The 12,392-nt window shown below is 43.7% G+C and overlaps 1 protein-coding gene across 2 annotated transcripts in view; it reads left to right on the top strand.

Annotated features, from left to right (window-relative positions):
- Positions 1-12,392, top strand: part of C19H20orf194 (chromosome 19 C20orf194 homolog) — a 107,955-nt gene that overhangs the window by 57,738 nt on the left and 37,825 nt on the right. For both annotated transcript variants that reach the window (XM_032461940.1, XM_032461941.1), the window contains exons 19-21: positions 509-559; positions 1,161-1,248; positions 10,827-10,930. In XM_032461940.1, coding sequence (XP_032317831.1) covers positions 509-559; positions 1,161-1,248; positions 10,827-10,930 — 243 coding nt within the window. The remainder of the gene's footprint in view (positions 1-508; positions 560-1,160; positions 1,249-10,826; positions 10,931-12,392) is intronic.

Genomic DNA, 12,392 nt, shown 5'->3' on the forward strand with positions numbered 1-12,392 from the left:
CCCATCTTCATCTGTGGGACTTGGTCTGAAACTCTGGTGCCTTGGGACACAAAGTTTGACAGCATTGAGTCTAGTAATGGTCTAAGGACCTATTTCAGAATGTTTATATTCTGTTTCTGCAGTTCTGACATGAATAGAGAAGATCAAGAGTCACCCTCTGATGTGAACATGTTTAAACGAGAATACATTCAGACATTTTAGTATGTTCTGTTTCCTTCACCTCTAAAAATGGTTTTCTCTGAAGTGAAACGTAAGTGGAGACTAACATACTGTCTCCACGTATCATAGGCTCATTTAGCTGGATTTCAGGTCCCTGTGAGAGAGCCTAGCATGGCCTGGGGCTCTGAGCCTTGGTGACCAGTAGCCAGCTCTGCCAGCTGTCAGGGCCTGAGAACACTGGATGTGGTGGAGGGACTGCTCTCTTGGAAATACGCGAACACAGGGGAGACCTAGCAGAGTTTTGCCCTTGAGGTAGTAAACTGAAAATTTGCACTCATTTTGGACACAGGTAGAAGACAGTGAAGTAAAATTGTCTGAGAAAACCCAGCAAGCGGTGATGGTAAGCAGCCTTCTTATTCTTAATACTAACATTATATCAAAGTGAAATGTAAATAATTTATAAAAACAATTTAAAATATTTCATATTACTGCTAAAATAAAGGATCTGAACCTCCTTGTCTCAATTCCTGTTTGTATTCTTCCCCTTCCTAGCAGAGCTCTAGAAATAACCATGTATTGGGTTTACAGTTACAGGGATTCTTTCTACCATTTATACCTTTAGGTGTTTTTTTTCCAGAATCTCCCAGTAGTTTTAAAAGCAGACCTCAGGTTGGCCTAGAAGTGTAGAGCTGAGAAGTTAAGGCTTTAGACCAAGGAGAAGGTGCTTCTGTTATCAGAGGATATAATTCCACTGGAATATGAATAAGCCTTGTAGACCTTGGTACCTAGACTCAGAGAGGACCATAACGTTCTTTTTCTCAGCACAAGTCACAGATGCTAGTAACATGGCAAAGAGCCAAGCAATGCCAAAGGCCGTGAAAGAGGTTGGGTGTATCTGAGGCTGACTTAGGAGCTTTTGTAGATCGACAGACTTAGGCAAGACTTAATTCTATGAATGCTTATGCTGTAAATCACCTGCTCTTTGTGTTTGTTTTTCAAAGGGGGATGACTGTTTCCTGGGCGCTCTGCTAACGAGAGGAGAAGGAGCATATCTTTATTCCAGTAATCCATGGTCTTTGCCTGAGGAAGGTGAGCAGCTCTGACTTTTCTATTCCTGACTCTGTCTGGGTCCCTCTTTTGCAGGTAATCCTCATGGGTGTTGTGATTAATGATACATCTGATATTTGAAAAGAGTTGTTAGTGTAGAAATGTTTTCTTACAGCTTTTCTTCTTTGATCCACCCATTTTGCAGATGAGGAAACTTGTGCTAGGAAAGACTGGCCCCAGAACTGCACTTGGTCCTCTTGTTGCTGCCTGAGGATTGTTCTCAGAATGGACTACAGTAACAACATGTCCAGAAATAGATTCTGTGGACCACAGTAAAATCCGGATTAGTTTTTTTATTGCTGTAACAACTTACCACAAATTTGGTAACTTAAAACAACATCCGTTTATTATCTCACAGTTCTGCGGGTCAGAAGTCCAGGCACACTTGGCTAGATTCATGTCTAGGGTCTCGTAGGACTGAAGTCAAGGCATTAGCCAGACTAGGCTCGTATCCGGAGACTCTGGGGAAGAATCTGCTCTCAGTCTCATCCAGGTTGTTGGCAGGGGCCAGTTCCTTCAGGCTGTAGGACTGAGGGCCCTGATCTGTTGCTGGCTATCAGCTGGGACCACTTTTAGCTTCTCCCAGAGCTCCTCACCCTGTGACCCGCTTCATCATCAGAGGGTTGATTATGGTAAGGTAGCCCCCGTGACCTCCATCCCCTTATGTTACTCCTGTGTTCGTATAACGTTGTATAGTAAGAGAAAACTTATAAAGGGCTCATGTGATTAGAGGAGGCCCACTCAAATAATCTACCTCTTAACATATGATGTTACATGAACACAGGAGTAACATAAGGGGATGAAGAGCATGGGGGCTGTCTTACCACAGTCTGCCCTCTGGCCCCCACAGTTACCCCATGCAAAATAGAATCACCCACAATCACCCAAGATCCTCATTCCCTATGGTAACAGTTCAGGGTCTTAAATCCTACCAGCTCAAAACTCCAAAATCTCATCATCAGCATTATTGAAATCAGGTGTAGGTGAGGCTTTGGTGCATAATTCATTAAGTACAGCTCCTCAACACAATTCCTCTCCACCTGTGGACCTGTGAAGTTAGAACCAAGTCATCTACCACAGCCCTCCCAACATACAAGGTAGGACTGGCAGAGGATAACAGTTACAGACATTCAGATTCAAAAGGGGGAAAATGGAAGATAAAAAGGAGTACCCAGCTCAGGGCAGCTTTGAAATTCAGCTAAGCTGAAACTCCAGTTCTTGGATTAGGTTTCAGGTCTGGGAATAGTCCCCCATGACCCTTACCTCTGCCTCCTGGGCTCTCGGTTCTGCCCTCTAAACCCTTAGTTTTGCTCTCTGGGCTGATGAGTCTGCCCTCTAGGTTTGTGGCTTATACCTCTGTCATCCTTCCTTTTCATGAAGATGGCACTTTGTAGCCCATGAGTTTTATCAGCCTGCTTCTTGCCTGTGAAATTTTGGGGATCCAGTGGTCTCCTTTCATTTTCTATTCTTTCTGTCCCTTTCAGTCTAAGCTGGCAGTATTTCTGCTGATATGAAAATCTCAAGAACCCTGTTGGTCTTACATGGATTTCCTGGGGATTCATTCCATGCTCCTTTTTGGCTTCCTCAAAATAATATTTTCTTATGAGTCCTGTTTTTCACTGTTAGATACAGCCTTTTTTATAGAGGAGGAGTTATGACTTACTCCACAAATTCCTCAACCTCTGCTAAGCAAATTCCCTCTCTGGATAATTTGTTCTTTTTGAAAATATTCTCTCTGGTGGGAAATTCCTCTCTGTTCTCAGATTACTGGTTCAGCTTCTGCTCCCCCATTGACATAGAGGACAAAGCACAAGGGGTTCTGGTTTTCAGTCCACAAAATGCTGCACAGCATTTGTTGTAGCATTTGTTATCATGCCTGTGCTATGGCCCCTGCATTTCTGCCTCTCCAGATCCTGACACAGAAGATCAGGAAGTTAGGAACATTTGCTGAAGACAGGGGAATATGTGACAGTACCCCCAGCCTTGGGGCAAGATTACATAATATTTTAAAATCACCTTGTAGACACAACACAGAGGTGGTTGTGCTCCATCACAGTTGAGCCAGTTATAATATTTAGCAAGGAAATTTGCCAAAATTAGTCTGCACTTTCTTAGCAAAGCACCTTGTTAGAAAAATAATCTTATACTGTATTAAGTTATCCAGCAAGATTCAGTAATCCTGAGATCTCTACACAAGAATAAAGGACATAGCCAGGGATTTCTGGGGCCTTGTTAGTCACACACTTAAAAGCTTAGATCTCATACTTTCTTAGTTCCTAAGGAAAATGTAGTTTGAATTAGGAGACGGTTTCCTGAGACAGGAAGATTGAATAGGAGCATAGAATTTAAACAGGAGTGTTATCTGGCTGTGTGTTAAGTATTTTACCACTTTGGGGATCAGGTCAGTTTTATGGGGTTTGAAATTTATACCACTTTGGGGCTTTCTTAAGGAAAAATAACACATACAAAATGGTTAGGTGTCTTCTCTGGGCCTTGGAAGGGTGCTTGGGCAGGTGGGAGATCCTGAGGCTTAAATGTTTGGGTCTAAGTGAATCTGTCTCTAGTTGAGACTGAGGTTTATCTGCTCTCATCTCCTGAAGGCATTTAAAAAGCTCACCAGCATGCATTATCTTGATTGATCTTCATATCTACAGCCCCAGTGCAAGTTAGTGGTAACATCTAAGGATAGTGCAGGTCTTCCGATTTTCAGTCCAGGGATAGCCCAGCGAACTACTTGTGGGTAGAGTAGAGTTCCTTTTTCTTGAAATGTTTCCAGCTCTGGAATCTTCCCTTCCCCAGTTAGGGACTTCTGCTGTCACGAGACATTTTGTTATGCAGCTTGCCATTCATCTATGTCCTTTATGTGCCCTTCTCTTCCCCACCCTGCTGATCGTGGTCAGGCAGGCTGCCCAATACTAATTCTCAGCAGCCTGCTTCATAGTTTTACCACATATCCCTAAACAGTGTCTTCTTTTTGAATTTAATACAGGTAGACTCATACTCCATTGTGTTATTCTGGGACTTGCTTTTTTTGTTCAATATTCTGGTCCTAAGATTCATCCAGATAGTTGTGTGTAGGCATATAGTTCATTCATTTTCACAATTCCATAGGATTGCTTTGCATGAAAATGTGCTGTTTATCCTTTTGATTCTTGGTAGACATTTGGGTTATTTATAGTTTTCTGCTCTTGCAGACAGTACTGTCATGAGCATTCTTGTACAAGTCTCCTGGGGCACATGACACCAGAAAGATGCCTTACAACACATCTTTCTTGCTGTATGTAAAGACATAATTGTCATCTATTGCCTCAATCTTCTGATTTTCCTGTTACATTTCTGGCTGGTTGCAGCAACCAGCATTGAGGTCTCTGGCTTGTTGGTCTTTCCTGAATATTTGCCACTTTGCTTTGGTTTTGTTTTGTTTTTAAGAATTTTTTAAACAACTTTATTGTGGTATAATTTCTGTATAGTAAACTACACTTATTGCAGTGTACAGTTTGATGAGTTTTGATAGATGTGTACATGCTTTGGTTTTTGGTATCCCTAGGTATAGAATTTTCTGTGCTTTGCCCCAAGTAAACTCAACCTCTCCGACAGGCCTGCCCCTCTCCCTCATAAGACTTCTGCACCACAGAGTTGGAGGGGAGGTAATGTGAATAGCCCCAAGCTAAAACACAGATTTCCACTATGCTTACCAAGCTTCCGTAGAATTCCTCCAGTGTTTCTCAGTTTTGTTGTACAACTTTGGTCCATTTCCAGAGTTCTTAACTCGTTGTATTTGACAGTCAGTCCAGTTTTTTGGCTGCTTTCTGGGGAGAGGATTTTCCAGCTCCTTACAGCCATTTTGGAAGTCCTAGCTCTCAGGACTTTTGAAAGATATTTTCACTGGGTAAAGAATTGTTGATTGACCATTTCTTTCTTTCTGTTCTTCAGAGATGTTGCTTCACTCCACTGTCTCGCTCACTCACATTATTTTCTGAGCAGAAATCTACTGCCTTTCTTACCTTTGTTCCTTTCTATGTAAGATACCTTTTCATTCCAGCTGCTTTTAAGATTTTCTTTTCTCTTACTACAGATTTTAAGCAGTTTAATCTTTGTGTGACTTGGTGTGGTTTTCTTCATGTTGCTTATGCTTGGGATTCATTTAGCTTCTTGGATCAGTGGATTTATAGTTTTTCTCAAATTGGAAATTTTTTGGCCATTATTTCTTTAGTTTTTTTCCCATCGCATTCAGGGACTACAGTTACATATATTTGGCTGCCTAAAGTTGTCCTACAGCTCCCTGATGCGCTGTACAATTATTTTTAGTCTTTTTTCTTTTTGTGTTTTATTTTACATAGTTTCTATGTGTTCTGATTTACTAATCGTTTGTTCTGCATTGTTATAAGTTTGTTAAATTAACATTTGTTAAATGGAGCACAGGGTGCTGGATGGTGAGCCAATTTGAACAAAAGAAATTGAGATAGAGACGTTTATTACTCATAGGTCCTGCAGGAAGTACATGGCAAGCCTTGAGGGGCCACATGGGAAAGTCAAGGCAAGGTGCAGGCAGGACCTAGGGTACGTGCCTTTATTAGAGTTCGTGGATGGAGCACTTTGATTTCCCAGGCTAAGGCCATATTGGTCAATTTAAACCAAAAAGAGGGGTTTTGGTAAGCTCCATGGGGGTCGTATATAGGGGGCACACAAGGGGAAGACAGTAGGAGGCAAGAGAGACTGTTGATGACAAGGGCTGCTGGGGAAGTCATAGCAGGAACTTACATTTGCTTGTGACTCTAGGGCATGTGCTTCCATGAGGGAGCCAGTGTCAGTTTAAGGCCCCTGCAGGCCGTTTGGCCAAACAGAAGGGATGCTGGGACAGCAGTACCATGGACAAGCTCAACTCACAGCAGTTGTCTAATGTCATTACTCTGATCCCGTATATTTTTCTTCTCAGACATTGTATTTTTCACCTCCAGAAGTTGGAGTTAGATATTTTTTACATCTTTCATGTCCCAGGTTAACATGGTTCATTCTTTTCTCTAGTCTTGAACATATAGGATGCAGTTGTAATAATTCTTATATTTCTCTTCTGGGCTTATCACCTGAACCTTTGTTTTAAGCTTTGTTAGGCAGCAGACAGGGCAGCAGTTAAATTAGGGCTAATTTTACCCCGGTACTAAGGCAAAATCCTTCTGAGAACTCTGCCTGCCATCCCTGTGAAGTATGAGGTTTTCCACTGTGGCTGGTGGGTGTGGGCTTCTGAATGTCTAGTGCAAGGTATGGGTTGATGTTCATTGCTTTACATGAGGCTATCCAGTTTTTCTAGCTCCATTTGTTAAGAAGATTCTCCTTTCTCCTTTAACTTGTCCTTGCACCTTTGTTGAATATCAGTTGACCATATATCTACCATTTCCTGCAGGCCTCAGTGAATGGTTGGCACTCTGGCAGCTCCTTCATTCTCCCTGTAGTGGTTTACAGATTCTGGAGTATTTTTTCCATCAGGCAGAGATTATTTAGCAGTGAGGAGCAGGGATGCTATTCCCACTGCCACACGGAATAGTGGACGCACCCTGAGAACTCCAGGGTGAGCTTCACCTTCCTGTGATGGGAAGGCCCAGGCAGTGGCCATCTGCTGTCTGCTGCCTTCATTCCTCACCCTCTCATGTGTTCCCTTGTGTCTATATGAAACTGTTGAGGAATACTTGAAAAGAGAAGGTTCTCTGAAGTGCTGAACATGATTGAATCACACAGCACATACCTACAGCATGCATATTACCTGTGGCTGCATGTTGTCTGCAGAGTGGATGACTCAGGAACAGGATGTTGACAGAAGTAAGCAAGTCACAGCAGAACACGTGTATTAAGAGTACATTTATACTCTTAATAAGTAAAACAGGCAAGACTACAGTATGTATAGTCTGTAGATACACTGAAGTATGGTAAAACTGTATAGAATTCAGGATGTTGGTTCCCTCTGGGTGGAAGAAAAGAGGGCCTTTGAGGAAGGACATTCAGGAGGCTTCACAGGTACTAGCAATATTTGATTTCTTGGGCTGAGTGCTGCATGTACAGGCATCAGGGTTTGTTGTTTTGATGTTTTTCTTTAAACCGTATGTGGATATTTCACATACTGTCACACACACACACACAATGAAGATTACCCAGCCATTGCATCATAATATTTCCCCAGCAGTGATAATGTTCCCAGTTGACACAGGCTGGGCCATTGGAGGATTTTTATTTGTATAGCCAGTTGTGTAAAGAAGGAAAAACCAAATTCTTCATTAACATTTGATGTTTTGTTTTGCCCTGAGAGCTCCTCCCTCTCCTGTTAGACTCCTGGGGATGCAGAGGTCAAAGCCAGAGCCCTGCTGTAGTCCCCTACTGCATCTTAGGTAGTGAGGGAGAACTTCCTCTTACCTTGGTTTTTTAGACTCACAGAATAGAGAAGGAATAACAGAGCACATCAAGCAAGGAATTAGGCAAGGAGCCAGGGAGATCTCTTCAGGAGTTGGCTCCCCTAGTCACTGAGAAACCCCTGCAAAAGCATGTCCCATCAGACCACAGTTTGACAGTCCTGAATCCAGAACAAACACTGAAAGTGTTACCACTTGAAGTGGATTAGTATCTAAGAGACCAGGGCACTAGCACTGGGCCACCCAGTGAGTCACTAAAGTCATGACTTCCAGTTATCTTATGTGTCTTACTCTCAGGAGAATAATGACAGAGTTATGTTCCCAGAGCCAAGCTGGAGGGTAGCAGCCACACAGAGCAGTCACTCTGCACCAGCACTGAAATCAGCTCTTGTGCACCTGGGCCAGGCCCCATAGCAAGTGCTTTTGCAGCACTGCTTCGGGAATTTCTGTCTTCCTCTTTTCCGTTTGGTTTTGAGGCTTTGGAGTCTAGAGGAAGAGAAAGTACTGAAGATGGCCCCTTTATCCACCTCTTTTCCTGTCTTCCCAGTGACTACAACTCTCAGATCTGTGCTCTTTTTTGGAAGCATTGGAATGATTTTGAGGTTTGTCCAGGAGGCCTTTGAGTGGTGCTTGTTCCTGAGAAACTTCACATTGGAGGTACACAGGTGGACAGTGACTCCAGGACATGGAAGGGTCCAGGTACTAAGCAGTAGGTAGGGGAGCAGTTTCTACCTCATAACACCTATTGATCCTGCCTTTCTCTGCAGATAGTAGGTAGAGTCATCTTGTGGCTGGAGTTTATGAAGTTGCAGTGTTAGGCGTGTGTTGAGGATGTTGGCTGGACCCTGGAGGAGTTTGTGGAAGGAGACGGAAGACAGCAGTGGTGGGACTGCCAGACAGCACTGTGGGCTTGTTGAGGTTGAGGAAGCAGAGAAGGCATTTTGTCAAATTAGTCACAGATGGGCTGTGGAGAGAACAGAGGTGAAGAGAAAAGAGTAAGAGAACCAGTGGCTAGCGTGATGCAGTGCCCTGGCATCAGAAAAACCTGTGTCTGGATTTGGCTCCACCACCAAGTAGTTCTGTGACTTTGGGGAAGATCTCTTTAAGCTTGAGTTTCCTCATCAGTCCTCTAAGGATAATACTGCCTCATGTAGTTGTTGCAAAGATGGGAAACTGTAATGTATGACATGCCTGGTGCTTAGTATATACTGAGTGCAGTCTGTTCACATCCCTTTCCCTGACAAAGCAGAGATAGGAAAATATGTCTTGTCCCTGGGGATCTGCCCTGGATGTGGATGAGAAGAAAGTCAAAATTCTCTGAGCAATAGGGAAAAATAGGGGAACCGAAGGCTTTGAAGACTCAGTGATGTCAGAGGATGAGGTTTTGGGAATGAGATAGTATTGAAAGGATGATAGGATGCGGTAGTCAGAAAGTAGGTTCTGGAGCTGAAGATTTCGGACGTGAAGATGTTCTGGGTTCTGCTTTACTGCTACAGAGCTGGGATTGAGGAGCAGCAAGGCCATAGCATGGAATGGCTCAGCCCCCTGGTCTCTCTCAGAGGGAATGGGAAAGATGGCTTTGGAAGAGAAGACTGTGAGTGCATTCAGAAGCTGTTTGAAGTGTTGTGGCATAATTAAGAGGTCAGTAGATGTGAGCAGTGAAGGAAAGGAGGGACTTAGTCTCATAAGGGAATGAAAATAATTGTGCCAGCGTAGGAGGCAGTGGTCTGGGGACAACACTGAGGAACTTGCAGCTGGTGCTGCGTGAAGCTGGGGCATGATATGCCTCCGGTCAGGAGAGCCAGAGGGCATGGCTGTGGGGACGGGTGGCTAGGCTTCACTTGTTAGGGAGTGGGAGACTTACAGGACTTGAACCTTTGGATGCCTTGAACTGGGCTGGCTGGCAAGGTTGGCATTAGTTCCCTCTGATTAGTCATCTAGTTCTTGCATTGATATTCAGGCTTCAAACCTTCCTCTTGTACCTAAAATCTACCTCTGCCTCCCCCACTTCTTCCCACCCACCCCCATTAACACACCCACACAAGCACACAGACTCACTAGGCCCTTCTCTGCCTCCTGAAACCCCACCTCCTCAGGAAGCCTTCAGAACTTGGAGTCTCCAGGATTCCTCACCTTGGACTTTGGTTTTCTTGTCATTACCACCTCCAGAGCTTTGGGGCCACGTTTTTTGAGCTACAGCTCAAGGAATCAGTCCCTCTTCTTGGTCTCCCGTCCTCTGCCTTAAGATATTGACAGTGTTCCCCAACCCTGTGTCTTGAGCTCCAAGAACTACTTTATCTCTTCTCTATATGTGAAAACATGGAAAGAAAGGCTATTACAGGAACAGGAAGGATCCAGCTTGGACCAGTTCCAGAGAGCAGCTTCACCTAGGTGTCTTATGGGTACCCTGGGTGCTTCATTTGGGTCCCCAAAGCAAGCCCAGGCTCAGCCTTAAAACTTGTCACCTCAGTTGTTCATCGTTTCTGTGATCTACTCCCTGGGGCCCATACTGGGCTGCTCTGTGACCTTGACCACCCAGGAGACAAGCAATTCTTCTTAGACCTAATCTTTGCCCAAGGAACCCACACTCAGTGTCTACATCACACCCATCTTGCTTTTGAGAACTGCAGAATAGTGACCTCCGGTGTCTGTAGAACCCACGTACTGCCTACCACATGTGTCCCTTTGCTGGCACCCTTCACCAGTCCTCCAGCTCAGGACATAGTGCTCTTTCTTGGGCCTTAAGTGAGAGATATGATCTCTTCATAGCTGAGCCAGCTTCTGCCAAAATAGTGGAAAGGAGCATATATAAACTCAGTAATGGGGCAGACATACCCGGAGTCTGTTGTAGTGTATTTCCCTGGAAGACACCCAGAAATGAATGTGAATTTTGCCTCTCTGCATCGGCTGATAACTTATTCACTTGTTTCTTTTTCTAATTCTTATGCAAAGATTATATCTGATGCCTCATTTCTTTCTGAGGCCCTAGGAGGGTACATTGGCTTTCTCAGAGTGTGGGACTCAGCAAAAAAATCATGTAACATAAGCACTGCAGAGGGTCTCTAGTTCCCACTCTAGCCCTGGTACCTGCAAGAAGAACGTTGTGATCCTGTCCCCAGAATCCGGCCCCCTAGCCTCTGACAAGCTGTCTTTTCCTTCCAGGGAAAGTGCATTTCTTCTCTAGTGGCCTTCTGTTTTCCCACCGTCATCACGGAAGTATCATCATTTCCAAGGATCACATGAATTCCATTTTGTTCTATGATGGGGTAGGTTTTTTATGGTTCATGGCTTTGGTGTTCAGAAAGATGCTCACACTTTTGAGGGGAAAATCAAATAACTCCCTGTCCCCACCTCTACCACCACAGGGCACGATGTTAGGAACCAGCATTGTCTTTGAGGAAGGCAGGCAAGGAGGCCATGGAGAGGCTCTTGTGGGCCTTATCCGCCTCTCTGCTCTGTAAAGGGCTTAACAAGAAGGGGCTTCTGGGCCAAGGGCCGGTACTAACTATGCCCAATTAACTTATCCCGAAGAGAACCAGAGAGCAGGCTGCAGGTGGCCTCCAATAGCCCTTCACAGATGCCCTCCCACCCAGGGACACAAAAGCTCACCCACTTAGGAACTGGAAAGAAGCAGCTTCCTGTGACATTGATGGGAGTTCCACTTACTCAGCATGGGAAAGAATTAAAAATTAGCCAGAGAGGAAAAGAAATGGTTCATTTTCCCCATGAGGGCTTAGCCCCACCCCCTCACATACCCTCCAGCTCTATGAAAGTTTTGCTCCCAGAAACATCCTTTAACTTCACCAGTCTGCATCAACACTCCCCCTCTCCCCTTTGGGGAGGAGGATAACTATGAATTTCCCCAGCCTGTACCCTCTGGCCAGGGCACAGCTTATCACCCTGTGACACCAGAGCAGAGGGCAGGCGCTCCATCCCTGCCTGATCTCTCAGCCTCAGAACCGGCTTGTTCGGGAGCCAGGACAGAGACCAGGTGAAGTGGTTTGGTCTAGTGGCTCCGAAAACTAGTGCTGTGACAATTCAGAAAGAATTCTTTCTTCCACATAGAACCTGCTTTCTTAAAGGCTATTCAAAAATGCAGGGAGACCAGCAAGGCAGATTAAATGGCCCTGTTAGGTGAAAGCTTCCAACATCAGGGAAAAGAGGATGAATCTCAAGTGCTGGGATGATAAGTTACCTAATCTGAGGGAAAATGAATTTTTACCTCATATCAAAAATCAAAATAAACTTCTAGTAAATTAAAATTAAGTATTTTAAAATTTCTCAAGTAGAAAGATGAATATAGTTACAAATTATTGTTCTTATGATGAGAACTTTTAAGGTCTGATCTCTTAGACATGTGTGTATTGTCAAGTGATCACCATGGTAAGTCCAGTTAAGAAGACTATAATAGTGAATATTTGTTAAATTTTTAGGGCCAGGAAGATTTTCTAAGTTTAGAAATTATACAAGAAATTCTAAAGAAGAAGGTTGTCAAATTTGACCACTTAAGGAGTTTTTAATTTTTTGCTGATAATTTACTGAAATATACTTTAAATTAACAAGTTACAAGGATATATTGTACAATATAGGGAATATAGCCAGTATTTTATAGTAACTATAAATGGAGTGTAACCCTTAAAAATTGTGTACACTAGAAACATACAATATTGTACATCAACTATACCACAAAAAAATGTAAAATATCTCATAATACTTCTTTATCTGATT

The sequence above is a fragment of the Camelus ferus genome, chromosome 19 (assembly GCF_009834535.1).
Source record: "Camelus ferus isolate YT-003-E chromosome 19, BCGSAC_Cfer_1.0, whole genome shotgun sequence".
NCBI classification, from domain to species: domain Eukaryota; kingdom Metazoa; phylum Chordata; class Mammalia; order Artiodactyla; family Camelidae; genus Camelus; species Camelus ferus.